This window comes from Pongo abelii, chromosome 9, assembly GCF_028885655.2.
Source record: "Pongo abelii isolate AG06213 chromosome 9, NHGRI_mPonAbe1-v2.0_pri, whole genome shotgun sequence".
NCBI lineage: Eukaryota > Metazoa > Chordata > Mammalia > Primates > Hominidae > Pongo > Pongo abelii.
The window spans coordinates 75438631-75453812 of NC_071994.2; the positions used below are offsets into that span (position 1 = coordinate 75438631).

The 15182-nt window shown below is 50.4% G+C and overlaps 1 protein-coding gene across 10 annotated transcripts in view; it reads right to left on the reverse strand.

Moving 5' to 3' along the window:
* Positions 1-3677: 3677 nt before the first annotated feature.
* The window catches only part of FAM168A (family with sequence similarity 168 member A), a 201808-nt gene continuing 190303 nt past the window's right edge, over positions 3678-15182 (reverse strand). For all 10 annotated transcript variants that reach the window (XM_054524799.2, XM_054524797.2, XM_054524798.2 and 7 more), the window contains 4 exons: positions 14305-14447; positions 12411-12585; positions 10432-10562; positions 3678-9654 (listed from right to left, as the gene is read on the reverse strand). In XM_054524799.2, the coding sequence (XP_054380774.1) occupies positions 10450-10562; positions 12411-12585; positions 14305-14447 (431 nt within the window). In that variant the 3' untranslated portion in view covers positions 3678-9654; positions 10432-10449. The remainder of the gene's footprint in view (positions 9655-10431; positions 10563-12410; positions 12586-14304; positions 14448-15182) is intronic.

Here is a 15182-nt window from a genome sequence, read left to right on the forward strand (position 1 = left end):
GCGCAGAACCCGAGGAAATGCACTGTGTGGAGCTGGGGAGGTAATTGGGGGTGAGGAAGATGTGTGGGCCAGGGAATGTGTTCCACAGAGAGGGACAGCATGTGCAAAGGCTGGGCACCAACACATAGTGGGCACCTGGGCCCTATGCCAAGGACGCCAGGGAGCCTCCAAAGCATTCAGCTCCTGCTTGGCCAGTGTGGAGAGGAAAGGAGCCACAGGAGCGGGTGCCACACCTGGGCAAGACAGAGCGTCTCCATCTAAGATTCCTAGGGCAAGCTTCCAACCCGGCCCAAGGGCCGCATGTGGCCCAGGATATGGCTTTGAATGGGGCCTAACACAAGTTCATAAACTTTCTTAAAACATTATGAGACGTTTTTGCTTTTTTTCTTTTCTTTTTAGTTCATCAGCTATTGTTAGTGTTAATATGCGGCCCAAGACAATTCTTCCAATGTGGCCCAGAGAAACCAAAAGATTGGACACCCCTGTGCTAGGGTTTGGTAATGGGAAATGGGTCAGGGGCTTAGGGCCAGCTGGGTGGGGCAACAGGAGCAGTCCTGGGGGCACCTGTGACACAGCCATGGAGGATGTCCCACGCCATCTAGATGTGAAGGCCCAGAGCTCTCAGGAGACAGACCTGGAGACAAGAAGACCTACAGGCACTCAGGTGGGTGTTTAGGCCAGGACTGGGCTGGGAGGAAATGTCCTGGGGACAGGGCCTGGGGCGGATGCCTGGGCTGCTCCAGGGCACCACAGAGAAGGCACTGCTAGGGAGGCAGGAAAGAAACCAGGAAGGGCAATGTCCGTGGCAGTGTCCTGGCAGCCAAGGGAGGGGGTGGGTGCAGGGTAGGCTGCAAGGCCAGGTGCTGCTGGGGGCTGAGGAGGACTGCTCTGTGCCTTGGTGAGTGTCACAGGAACTTAGTGGGATTCATCTAAAGGGATGGGGGAGACCAGGGCCAGGGCCAGGGCCAGGTGGATTGAGGGAGACAGCTTCCTGCCGAAGCCTGGCACAGGCAATAGCTGGGTGGGGCCTCAGGCTCTGGGGAGAGACAATTTTCAGTTAATTTGGGTTTTTATTGTTGTTTGTTATGTTGTCTAAAGATGGAAGAGAGGACACATTTAAACTAACGGCCTGAGAGAGAGGCTGAAGAACAAGAGTGACACTTGATGGAACCTGGGGAGGTGTGGAGAGGACCAACCTGTGGGAGTCCCGGCCTGTCTGCAGCAGGCACAGGGCAGCTATGGGGCGGCCATGCTGGGGCTGTCGGGAGGCCTGGCTTCACGGGGCAGAGGCCTTTCTCCTGAGTGGAAGCAAAGTTGGGGGCCTCCTCCTGCCCTGGGCAGACGTGCTTTGGGATTTGACTCCTCGGGTACCTAGGGCACAGGCGTCTGTCTCCGGGGCTTCTCAGGTGGGCAGGAAGGGGAGGGACACCTCTGAAGATCCAGGAGATGTTTCACTTGCACCAGAAGAGGGGAAGGAAACAGAGGCTGGACATCAGGAGGGATGTTCTGGAGCAGAAAAGGTAGCCAAAGTGTAGGACAGGGTGTCCATTGTAGGGGACTAGCAGGCATCACCAGTGTACCCAAGTAAGTCTTTCTTGGCGGCTGCCAGAGTGTGTTTGGAGTCCCTATTTGCCAGCTGTTCCGCTGCATCTCAGGGTCTGGCCTCTCCACCTTGACTGGCCCTCAGCCTCCTTCCCCAGGGGAAGGCTGGGCTGTGGGGTCTAGGTGCCCTTTCCGCAGCCTGCCCGTCTCGCCTGGGCAGAGGTACATACACATGCAAGCCAGGGTGCACCAAGGCTGGGTGCAGGCTTCCAGGCCAGGGCTGAGTGCCCCCTCACAGTAAGCACTGTGCTCTCCTCCAGACTCCCCCTCCCCAATTTCTGCTTGCTGAAAGGTGTGGCCCTGGCCTGTTTCTTCACCTGTCCCTTGGGGTATTGAGGCTAGCTCACAAGAGTGGGATGAAGAGCTGAGGGCTCAAGTAGGAGTGTGTCTGATGCCCTTGGTCTTCAGGGTCCGTACCCTCACCTGGAAGCTTTTCTGGCTTGCTCCATCTAAATCCCTGAAGCTTTGTCAGCTCTTGAGTCCAAGAGGCCCACGCGGAAGTGGGAGCTGGAGGACAGGGTGGGGTTCTGGGCTGACCACGGAGGGGAAGAGTTCTGAGCTTGACCTCTGTGCTCCACCCCTCTTCCCTATGGGCCAGAATGGTAGGGGCTGGGTGGGACCCAAGTCTCCACCTCCCCTCCTGCTCCTGGCCCTCAGCTCTGCCACTGTGACCTGGAGCTGAGCCTCTGGGAGAAAATCCCTTCCTGCACCGGAGAAACTGACTATGGTGACTCAGCCCCAACAATGCCTGTGGCCAGAGGTGCCCCCTTGGACACTGTGGGTGGGTTTCATATTGGATCAAGGACAGGAAGGGAGGCTGGGTGGAGGCACAGGGAGAGATTTGGTGAGAGGCATTAGAGAGTAAGGAGGCCTAAGTTTTCATTTCAGCTGCAGTGAGCTAAGCTACTTGGCCTCTTTTGGCCTGTTTCCTCTCGAGGTGAGGAGGCTGAGTTCTTGGAGGTATAGCTATGGGCATGTGGAGCATGAACTGTAGGGGCCCGGCCCTGGGAAGATAATCCAGTAAGAGAAGCCTGGGCCTGGGCTAGGGCAGTGGCTTCACCCAGAGGGGAGATGAGAGATTCAGATGTTTAGGAGGCAAAACTGATAGCACTTGATAGGACTGCTTTGGATGAAGGCGCCAGAGCGTCCCTCAGCTGTCCTTTTTCTGTAACCACAAACCACCAAGTCCCCCTTGGTTTCCCATATGACAAATCTATCTTTTAAGAAAGCTCAGGGGGCTGGGTTCAGTGGCTCACACTTGTAATCCCAGCACTTTGGGAGGCTGAAGCAGGCAGATCGCTTGAGCCCAAGAGTTCAAGACCAGCTTGGGCAACATGGTGAAAGCCCGTCTCTACAAAAAAATACAAAAATTAGCTGGGAGTGGTGGTGTGCGCCTGTAGTCCCAGCTACTCAGGAGGCTGAGGTGGGAGGATCACTTGAGCCCAGGAGGTGGAGGTTGCAGTGAGCTGAGATTGCGCCACTGCACTCCAGCTGGGTGAGAGTGAGACTGTCTCAAAAACAAAAACAAAAATAAAATAAGCAACTCGGGCCTTGCTTGCTCTGAGATGGGCAGAACATGGGGCTTGGTGCATGGGCTATGGAGCCAGAACAAGTGCCAAATGTGAGTTCTAACTCTGCCCCTCACCAGCTCTGTACCCTCGGCCAAGGTACTTACCCTCCTCAGCCATCTAAGATGGTGCTAACAACAGGGCTCACCTCACGTGTGCTGTGAGGACCGAATGCCTTAACAATCATGAGCAGCAGGCACCAGCCACACAATAGATGTCAGCTTTATTGAGTGGATGACTCAATGGATTTCAACTCTGAATGGCTTCACTGTGCTCCCACATCACACACTTAGGTAGGTGCTGAAGTTGCCACTTACAGCTCCCCAGCAGCTGTGAGACCCTTAGGGCAGACCCCGTCAGATCAGCTGTAAGATGCACCATAGGTTTTTCTTGACTACTGAGAACCAGTTTAGCATCAACTTGGGGAGAAGCCCAAGGGACTCACTGGCCCAGCACAGTCCTCTGTGCCTCCCTCCCCAAGAACCACTCAGTCTAGTCACCTAAGACTTTTTTTTGGGGGGGAATTTTTTTTTTAATAGTTATTGAGTGTTCTACAGCTTACAGTAAATATCATAGTTACAAATTCTTGGCTTCAATCTTTCAGAGTGATCACTGTCTGATCTTCAAAACAAAACAAAAACCCAAAAGAATCCAAAACAACAAAACAAAACCAGATTTACACTTCATACACACAAGCGAGGCCATGGGGCTTTCCAATTTTTACACTCCGGACTGTGTTTTGAAAACACCTATAAATTCTTTGATCAAACTACTTGGAAGACACTGGTCAAAGGTTTATTATTATTATTATTATTATTATTATTTTAAATTTTATTTCTTTTTAAAATGTGAGTTCCAATAAAATTTAAAAATTAGATTCCAACCTGTAGATTAAAATGAATTAAAAAATACAAAATCATATACAACGCTCTCTTCACAGGGATGTTACATGCCATGAGAACAGGTTTCTGTCATGTGATACGAAACAGGGAAACAGATGCCTTTAAGTCAGGATGGGGACAGGCCCTTGGGCCTTTCAAGATTATTACAGACAACTCCAAGTAGCTAGAGGCCTGGCCTTACCTCCCCTGGGTAAGGAGGAGCTTGAATCACACCATAGATCCAGACTATCTGGCTGACCCGAGGTCTCTGGGACAGTCTCCCCTCTTTCCCTGACTCTCTTAGGCCTAAGGAGAAAGGCTGGGGCCTGGAGATGCTGGTCTTGCTGGGGTCAGGCCCAAAGCTGACTTCACCCATTTGATTCCTATGGGCTGGGACTTATCTGCAAAGCTGTTACATCTGTTCTCCTTAGGAAGGAAAATCCCCCCGCTATCAGTGGCTGGCATGGGTAGAGGACCTCACTACCACAGCAAGGATATCCAGGGACTATCCATGTGGCCACAGGGAAGCGAGTGCTGTCTTGTCCCTTTCTAGCTTTGTGGCAGCCAGTCCCAATTCCTGTGTGCCTCGGTTGGCCTTTGGGTTGGACTCAACAGCACGCACCACAGAAGATATCCACTGGAGAAACTGAGGGACTGGGACCCAAGTCTGGCTTAGGCAGGGCTGGCCATGGAATGTTGAAGCTGGCCGGCCAGGAATTTTGAAGGCTGGGCCCTGGAACCATATAATGCCTAATTTCAGAAACAAGGAGTTTTCTAGGAAAGGGGCAGATAGATAAGTAAAGGACAAACCCTGCAGCCCACCTGGCATGCCTGCCTGCGCGCTCAGAGGCTCTGCTGTGGAATCCCATCAGTTAGTCTGGTGTGTTTCTTCAGCTCTGCCGGTGGGTCCCACTGGCCCACTCTACTACTGCCCCTCTCTGGATTCCCAAGCTTGGCAAGCAGCGGGGGCCGCACAGCCAGTAGTGATATAGGAGAATACAGGATAGAAAAGCAGACTTCCACATACTCTCACTTAACTGCAATTCAGGAGGAATTCTGATACAGATGGTGATATATAAGACAAAGTTCACAGGGCACAGAATGGGGCCCGTCCCCTTTGGGCACAGAACAAAGCTGAGGAATTTGATATGGAAGCTCTGGGCCTCGCTTAGCCAGTGCCTCATTGGAAACCTGGATGAGTCCTATCTGTATGAGGAGCCAAAACTTGGCGACCAAGGGGCCTGTCCTTTTATACTTCATGTGATTCCTTTCTGAAGGCCATCAGAACAAAGCAAGCCCTCCAAAGAAGGACCCCCAGATCTCTGGGAACGGGGTACCTCAAACTTGGAACAATTTGGGTGGCCAGGGGTAAGGATGCTCAGAGTCTGGTTCTGGTCCTCACCCATGGGAAAAGCAAGCCCAGGGACTTCAGTCTGTATGCTTTTGGCCAAGGCTACACCAGATCCCCTTGAAGTACCAACTCACTGGATCTGGACAGTGGGCAGGCTCTCAGGTGTTAGGAAGCCAGGTGTGCAGGCTTACCAAGGACATAGGTCTCCCAATAGAAAGATGCCTCGTGCTATCCTTGAACATGTCTTCGGTCCTGGGCATTGTGACCCCGAAGTGTTTTGTCCAGTGAGGCCTTTAGTTGCAAATTCTCATCCTCCTTGTGCTGCCAGCTAGATGTGCCTCTGGGTCCCTCCCCAGGGCTCATTACAGGTCCTGGCCCAAAGCATTTCATACAAATCTGCTCAGCTTAGAGGACTGGACTTCCCAGTTCTATAAAGTACAGTTAGCCCCTCCCTCCATGCTTGCCAAGAGACCCAGCAGGTGGCAGCAGAAAGAGCAGAGGATTTGAAGAATCACTTACAAGCTGTGTGACCTTTTAGCAAGTCTCAATCCTCCTGAGCCTTAGTTTTTTCATCTATAAAATGGAGGCCTTTGGCAACCAATGTCAAAGTACTTTGCATACCAAAAACGCTCTGGACAGGTGTGTGTGTCTCTGCTAAATATTCAGGAAAGAGGATATACATTTTAGGGTCATTGCCAGGTAAGAAAGAACAGCAACTGTCCTATCTCATGAGGAAGAAATTAAATATGCATTTTTTTCAAAACATGGCAAACCATTATGTTTCAGGCTTTCACTATTTGCAGGCAATCCAGCTCCCAGACTCAAACTTCTTGGCCCCAGGCCAGTGAGGAGACGGGATCAGGTAGAAGTAGAGGAATTCAAAAGGGTTGGCTGGTGACTGGAGCCATCTGTACCCCTGATCCTGGCCATAGGTGTTGCACCTGGGGAGAGGCAGTGGCATGAGGAGGAGAGAGGGGTTTGCATCCTGGGGCCAGTGCTGTAGCTGTCAGGCGGCTACATCCCTTGTCCTCTCTTGGTTGCCTGCCTTCAATGAGACGGCCCTTCCAGCTCTGACTTTTTGTCTAGCTTGACCATCGTGCCATCTAGAATCTTTGGAGGTATCTACCTATGGTACCTCCCACTAGATCTCTGTGACCTTACCAGTAACTATGCCCATCCTACCAGAGGCACATGACTGTCCCCGCTCTCCTGGGCTCAGTCCTTTTGCAGTGACTCCCCAAGCTTGGCTAGGCTTGTGGATCTCCATCACAGCAAGAGGCTGAGGCCGGCTGAACTGGGGCTCATACTAAAAAAGGGGTGCTGGACCTGGGCTCTTCCAGACCACAGCCTTTCAGTGCCTTATTTTCACCTTGGGGCCCCCCTTTGCTCTTGAATTACATAGTAGGGGCTAAGATAGGGCACAGAGCACAGATGCTTCAGTACGTGAGCCTGTGTGGGGATCAGATGGAGGGGAACGAGACAGCAGACAGCCTGGGATTCGAGTGGCTCTGTCACTTATTAGCAAGTCACTTGACTTTTCCAAGCCTTGATTTCCTTATGGATCAAATAGGAGAAATAACCTCTACTTCATCGGGTTAAACCAGATAATTTATGTTCAACTGCTCTGTGAACTGTGAGGTCCAGCTGTTAGTTTATTTACTGGTGTTGAAAGAACAAAAGTTACAAGGTCATTCCTAGGTCTCCTCTTCTTCCTTTCTCCTCTCTGTGGTTCCACCCCAGCCCACATGGAGGCAGCAGGGTTCTGGGAAGCCTGGCAGATACTAGCATGCTGCTCACTGTGGGCCTGTTCCCTTCCATAACCTGTTTCCTCATTTGTCAATTGACTGTAATAACTCTAACCCTGTCCCTCTCAGGGCGAGTACATGAAAGGCTGTGAAGTGCTTTGACCTCTGTGATGCACCTGACAAATCCAAAGGTTTCTATTATTATCATCATTATAATTATTATTATTTTGGCATTTTTCAAACACATATGACATAATCTAGAACAACCTTCACCCACCTTTACAAAACCAAAGAGGGTGGGAGGAGGTATTTGCAAAAAGTGAATTAACACTGGAAAATTTTCTATTGTTTTAAAGTGAAACCTCATCAGCACCCCAGAACAGATAATTTACAACAGCTGAATTTTTTCTTACTGCTCCTAAAGTTCCTTGGAAGCCCAGGAAGGTGGGCCCCCAAACTGGCTCTAGGCCAAGGATGCTGATGGGCGTTACCCTCCTGGGAATGGCTAGACAGCTTCTGAGCTCCTTCCAACCCAAGGGTTTCCTGATTTTTCCCTCCCTTAGGGAGACATGGGAGGTTCGGGTAAGGATATGTCCAAGTTTGCGTGAATTTAAAGTGAAAGCAGTTCTTTAAAGTCCCAAATGTTGTCAATGATCCCATTTTTTACAATAAAATGTTCGTGCCCCACCCCCAGAGGGGCTGCTGGCCCAGCCAAGCGCTGGGTGCCGGAGGCTGCTGCTGGGCAATCCAGGCTCCTGGCTGAGACTAGCAGGGACCTCCTCGTCCCAGGGGTCCCTCTTCTCCCAGATGAGCCTGTCTCTTGGGCCTCATCCTCATCCTCCTCTCCTGATGACTCCCACTGTCTTCCTCCTCTTCCTCTCCTCTCAGGATGAGGGGCTACTGTCCTAAAAGCAAGGCCTCTCCTTTGCGGCCAGTCCACCTGCTCCTTCTCCTGGAGGTGGAGTCAGGTACAGGACGAAAGTTCCAGATGTCTTCACAGAATTTCCAAATGCTATTTCTTCATTTGCAATTTCTGTTCCTGCCATCTGCCCCCATGTAGCCTCTGCCCAGTCTTCAACCCCTGCCTTTGGAGTCCGTGGAGGAAAAGACCAGAAACAGGAGCCCAGAGACCATTCCAGACTCACCAGGTATGGGCGCTGCCGACTTAATTTTTACAAAACCAAGCCAATCCGTCCCTAGGTAAATTTTTGTAAGCAAGGTGCCCACTAGGTAGGAAGGCTGCATTTAATGCTAATTTACTGTAAGGTCTAGGGAAGTCCTTTCCTCTTCTCTGGGCCTCAGTTTCCTCATCTGCCAAATAGGGAAATGGATGAGATGATTGCTAAGGTCCCTTCAGTTCCATGAGTCTATGAAATGTTTATTGCTATTGCTTTTCCTTCACTATCCTCACCTTCAGAGCTGCCAGCACCCACCTGGAATGTGGTTCCTTCACTTGGGCCATGAATGGCACAGGTAACCAAGAGCTTGGCCTGCCTGCAAGCTCTACGGTCAGACAGGTGAGTCCTGGCACTGGGAAGGGCAAAAGAAAAGGGAGAGAAATGCCCTAGGTTCCCACTCCAATCAGGAGGAAACTCCTCATCAGAGTGGGTCCATGACAGCTCAAAGGCTGAAGTCTGGATGACACAGGGCATCTGGCCTTCCAAGGCCTCGGGATGCTGGGATCCCACCACCCTGCAGCCGCTTGGCAGGTCTAAGGACAAAATCACCTTTTGAGGAAGTGCCAGGTCAGTTAACATCACTGTGCAAATCAGAAGGTCCAGGGCCAGATGCTTTGGCCAGAGACCTTTCAAACCAAAGCCATGAGGCAAGCACCGCTCCTCCCTTCTTCCCTCTCCTTCCCCACAATGCCCTCCCTCCCCCCACCCTCCCCCAAATTCTAAAGACTTTTTTCCCCAGGTTCTCAGCCTGGGATATTAAGCTGCTAATAACACTCCTACATACTCAGGTGGTTTTGTTCTTGGTCTGTTGCACTGGTTCTCAGGAGACATTTCATTTGTGTCCGGGACATGGGAATGTCCTGAACTAATCTTGCTTAAGAAGAAACAACCAGAACACTCCCCTAGAGATGTAGCCTGCTCAACAGCTCTGAGTTCCTACCCTGGACCACATCTGTTTATGCTCTTCAAATGGAATCCAGCCTTCAGATGAACCACTGCAATAAACCCTACTTTCTGCTTGCCTCTAGACTGGGATCCCAGGGACAGGACACTTAGGGAAGAGCAGAGAGGACATGGCCTGGTCAGGTAGGAGGAAGGGGGTAGAGCTGGAAGGGCAGGGGCTAAGAGGGGGACAGTCGGGGAGAGGCAGGAGATTAGAAAAAGCAGCTTTTACAAAAACCAAAAATAAAAATCAAAACCATTAAAGATGCATAAAGTGACCCTTGCACTTCCGTTGTCTCTTCTTGCAAATAGAGGTGGTGCTGCTAGGGAACTGCTCCAGCACCGGTGTAAGACTTGAGTAGTTGCATACAATGTGTGACTCCAGATCTGTGGAGGGAAAGGGGAAAGAAACAGTGTCAGTTATATCCAGAGGCTTCTCCCCTCAACTCGGGCACCCTCAATGGAGCCTCTGTACCTTCCTAGTGAAGCTGCCCGCTTCCCGCCTGTGGACGTTGTTGTGCTCTGGTGCCAAGAGCCCTGGAGGAGATGGGGGAGGCCAGATGATGTGGTGGGCCAGAGGATTTCAAAGTGACATCCCTGGAGCCCTATGGTTCACTGTCACTGCCTCAGGAGCTGCCGAGGGGACCAAGGAAGCCAGAGGTCTGGGTCAGCCCAAAGCCTCCAAACAGCTCCAACCAAAGCTCTAACATATGATCTAGGCAAGAGTTCATTTGAAGAATGGGGCCCATAGTTAAAAGAAGTCCGAAGACCATAAGGTAAATGGCACAGAATTTAGTACTAGAGAACTGAAGTTTAAGCCCTAGCTTAATTTTTACTGGCTAAGTGATATTGAACTACATATTTATCTGTAAAATAGAGCTAATGATCCTTATTTCACAGAGCAACTGTAAGGATTATGAGATAATATAAGTAAAGGGATAGCTATTATTATTTCTGTTATTATTTAGATTTCAACAAGCAGTCAACAGAAGTGATAGCTAATATTAAGAATGATATTATGGACCTTGGAGCAGGAAAGCAACTGATAACTTGACAGCTGTTACCTGCCCCAGCTGACACCTGTGCTCCAGACCCAAACCAGGGACATTGAGGCAGTTCCTGTATGTATCCCCCTCCCACTTCTCTCACCCTGGCCACACTCACTTGGATGGGCTGCAGGCTTTACCAGTGTGGGGGCACGTAGCTGTACGCAGGGGTTCCTTGGGCCCTGTATGTTGGCATGGAGACAGGGTGTGCCCCAATCGCCGTGTGCTGGGGTGTAGTCAGCAGGGTACCTGAGCATCCAGAGAGAGAAGAGTAACCTGACGAGGCTGCACCAGACACAGGAATGAAGAGGATGAAGCTACAGTCTTTCGCATGGCTGCTCCCTCTGCCCAAATCCCCCATCTCCCTCGCCTTCCTGATGACCTGTTGTCTGCCCTTCTCCACCTCACCAGGCTTCACCTCCTTAGGGGAATCTTTTCTGATGCTTGAGGACAGAATCAATCACTATTCTAAGTCCTCCTTTTCCTTTTTTCTTTGAGACGGAGTCTCGCTCTGTCACCCAGGCTGGAGTGCAATGGCGCGATCTCAGCTCACTGCAGCCTCTGCCTCCTGAGTTCAAGCGATTCTCCCGCCTCAGTCTCCTGGGCAGCTGGGATTACAGGTGCCCAACACCACGCTCGGCTGATTTTTTATTTTTACTAGAGATGGGGTTTCACCATGTTGGCCAGGCTGGTCTTGAACTCCTGACCTCAAGTGATCCGCCCACCTCGGCCTCTCAAAATGCTGGGATTACAGGCGTGAGCCACCATGCCCAGCCTTCCTTTTACTTTTCTTTGTATGCTTCTCTTATTGCACAATCATACTGAGTAGTAATTGTGATGTCTGTGGTTGTATTTCCCACACTCACCTGGGTGTTCCTTAAGGACAGTGTTCTGATCTGATCTACTGATATTGGGTTCCCAGGACCTGAACAAGGCTGGCACTGAGTAGATATCCAACTGTTTGCCAACTTGATCTGGGGAGTAAGAGGCCTCAACCATACCCTTACGTTAGGGACAGAATAAAATCCAAATGCTCACTCTACCCCTTGTACTTTCTTACCTCAGATGGTATCCTAGCTGGTTCTTTAAAAGTTGGGTCTCTAGGCTAGGCATAATGGCTTATATCTGTTACCCTAGTATTTTGGGAGTCTGAGGCCGGTGGATCCCTTGAGCCCAAGAGTTCAAGACCAGCCTGTGCAACATGGTGAAACCCTGCCTCCACAAAAAAACACAAAAATTAGCTGGGTGTGGTGGCGCATGCCTGTGGTCCCAGCTACTTGGGAGGCTGAGGTGGGAAGATCACTTGAGCCCAAGCAGATCAAGACTGCAGTAGGCCAAGATCATGCCACTGCACTCTAGCCTGGGTGACAAAGCAAGACCCTGTCTCAAAAAAAAAAAAAAAAAAAAAATCTAACAATCCTTGGGGACTTCTGCTTTTGTCATCCCTCATAATTATTATAATTATTGCACAGGTCCTTAAGCTCCTGCCTAGTAAAGAACATTGCCCCTGTGTCCTCTTTTTTGGCACCCCTGCTGTTACTGGAGTGCTAGCATCATCTCTCTCCCCTGAAGTACACTGACAGCCTCTTCACTGACCTACTTGCTTCCAGATCACCCCTTCTAATCCTGTCTCCACTCTGCAGCCAGAGAATGTTTAAACCTAACCACATCCCTGCCCTGCTTGACCCCCACTGCGCGCAATAGAGGTACCACAAGGTATTCAGGACTTTCCAACATCTCATCCTTGCTAGCGATCCAGCCACCTTCCAACTCCAAGCCCCTATTTCCGAAGGGCCTTGGCTCCATTCCTCCATTCTGTGGACATGCCATGTTCATGTTCTTTCTGCACCGCCCTTCCCTCTTTCACTTCTCTAGTTAGCCTGTGTTCACCCCTTAAGGCCTAGCTCGATATGCCCTTCTTGGTGAAATCTTCCTTATCCCCATAGACAGATTTAGAGGCTCCTTCCTCTGGGTTCCCAAGCCCCCTAGCACAGGATCTCTTGTGCTGTGCTGCAGCCAATTCGATGACTGTGTTCTCTGCTCCGTTTTGAGTTCCTAGAGGAAAGGGATGGACACTGATGTAGATGCTGCCCTCACCTGCTGACATTGCCATGGTGGTGCCTGCCACCATGCCCATGGCCACGCCGTTGGTCCTCGGGGCAGCAACAGGTGCCGGGTAGATAGCAGAGGGAATGCTGTTGGGCTGAACAACCGTGGTGTGGTGGATGACATGAGGCTGGGCAGCATACACCGGCTGTGTGTAGTAGGCTCCCTGGGGGAAAGAGGCTGAGGTCACATAGGCATTTGGAGAGGTAGGTGGGATATGGAGAGAGCAGCACTGGCTGAAGGACACAAGGTCTGGACCCCAGCTGGGGCTCTGCTTGTCTTACTATGTGACTGTGGTCAGTGCAGTGCTGGGCTCAGCTTCTGGTCTGAAAAATAAGGCTCTAATCCTGTCCTGCCTTGCTCCTAAGGCTGCTATGATGATCTAATGGGATAAGAGCTCTACTCCCTTAACCTTGGTTTTAGCATTTTAAAATGTTCTATCTTACTGCAATGAACTTTTGTAAGCTGCCTAAAATTTAAAGTTATGAATAACAATCAATCAGTTACCAAGCATGTGAACAGGGCTGGTAAACTCCAGAACACATACACGGAAGGATAATTAGTAGTAGTATCATAATGGTATAAGTGCATGTTGTAAAAAAAAAAAAAAAGTACATGTTGAAAAAAAATGGCAGCCGGGCACAGTGGCTCACGTCTGTAGTCCCAGCACTTTGGAGGCCAAGACAGGCAGATCACTTGAGGTCAGGAGTTCGAGACCAGCCTGACAAGCATGGTGAAACCCCATCTCTACTAAAAATACAAAACAATGAGCCAGGCATGGTGGCGCATGCCTGTGGTCCCAGCTACCTGGGAGGCTGAGGCAGGAGAATGGCTTGAACCCAGGAGGCGGAGGTTGCAGTGAGCTGAGATCACGCCACTGCACTCCAGCCTGGGTGACAGAGCAAGACTCCGTCTCAAGAAAAAAGAAAAAAAAAAAAAGGCATACATGGATAGCATTTTCCAGGATGTCTCTTACTAGCCATTTCCCTTTAGGTAAAAAGGTAAGGATGAAGACACTGGTCCAAGGTGACTCCCAATGCCTGAATCACATGGCTGCTTCCTGCTGCCACAATCCACTGACTTATAGGGGAAGTAAACAGGAGCCCCTGAGATCATCTTAATTCAGAAATCTTCAAATGTTTCTACTAAATGAGATTAAAAAAAAGAGGCTTGAGATCAATTTAAGTTTTGTCTTCTACTCTAAAATATAGCTGTTTTTTAAACTAAAAAAGTATTCTCCTCACCACTTATATTTCCTATAGAGTTGTCACTCCAGAAGAATGTGTCATGGGTGTGCTAGAGCCCCATATGGTCCCCTGTCTCATACCAATCCTGGAATGCATACATCCTCTAGCTGAAGGAGCCCAGAAAGGCCCATCAGGCACAGAAAGAGAGAATAACTTGCCCAAGGTCACAGAGGACACTGGTGGCAGAGCCTGTGTACTTTCCTCCTCCCCACTCAGTTCACAGACTGAGGAAGGGTAGATGTGGGGGTTAGGGAGAAAAGACCAAGGTGTTGGGGTCTCATCTTGACCAACCAATAGCTCGTGGTGTAACCTTGGACAAGTCATTCCCCTCTTTGGGTCTCAGTTTCCCCACTTGTTTAACAAAGGAGTTGAGCTAGAAAATCTCTGAGGGCCTTTGTCCTCTGATGTTCTGGGCTCTGTTAATCTAAATGACTTCATGCCTACCCCCTCTAGGGGCTGAGGTGGAGTGAGGGAGTAAGCAGACTGTGGGGATATTGCTTCAGTGATACAACAAGGACGGCTAGCCAGAGCCACAAACCATCCTCTCCTTCCCTCACTTCCTCACCCTACCCCACCACACTGCACCCAGGCTGGAGGCTCCTCTACCTGCAGAAGAGGTGGCTTTGACATGTACCTACCTGGGCATACAGATTCTGCTGGGGGTAGGCACTTCTGATTGGATACATGGCCGTCTGATAGGGGTTGGGTGATGGGGAGTAGGGGGGTGGAGCAGTATTACTCTGGGTTGGTGGGACCTTGTATGGTGTCCCAGCAGTATATCCTGTACCAAGGCAATAAGAGAGACTTCCGGTTAGTTGGCAGAAAAGCATTGCTAGAAGGCAGCAGGTCCCAGTCACGACTCCCCAGACAAAGATGGGCTGAATCCAGGCTGGAAACAGAGATGAGAACAAACAGAGAACAGGGCTCCACCCAGAAAGCCCTGGCCCCAGAGGCAGCTCCCTCAGTCCTGGTGCACAGGGCTGCATGGATGATTCTGGGCATCTTTTCTTTCTCTGGGTCTCAGGGCTCTCATCTATAAAATAAGAGGCTAGAACCACATGGTCCCTTTTAGCTCTGACAGCCTGGGATCTGGAGCTGTCTGTGTGAAATGGGCAGGTGCACGGAGATGGAAGCCCTCAACTCACTTGCTCTTTATTGCTACTATACTTGCTTTTCTGTCTTCTCACACAGAATCCAGGGTATCTTTTTGCTGCTGTTTCTGTCTTTCTCTCTTTTGCCCTATTTCTTTTTCTCCTTATCTTTTTCTCTCTCGCTCTCTTCTTGGACTTCCCTCCATCATGTTCCCTCCCCTCCCCACCAAGTTCGAAGGTGAAAACCCCATACAAAACACCATTCGGAGACCCTCATCTTCTGGGATGCTGACCATACAAAACACCATTCAGAGATCGTCATCTTCTAGGATGCTGAAAAACTTTGCTCTGCAGAGTTGGCTCCTCCTTCTCTCCTGGGCTCTAGGGGAAGGCCACCTCTGCCTGAAAATACCTGAAGTCAGGGA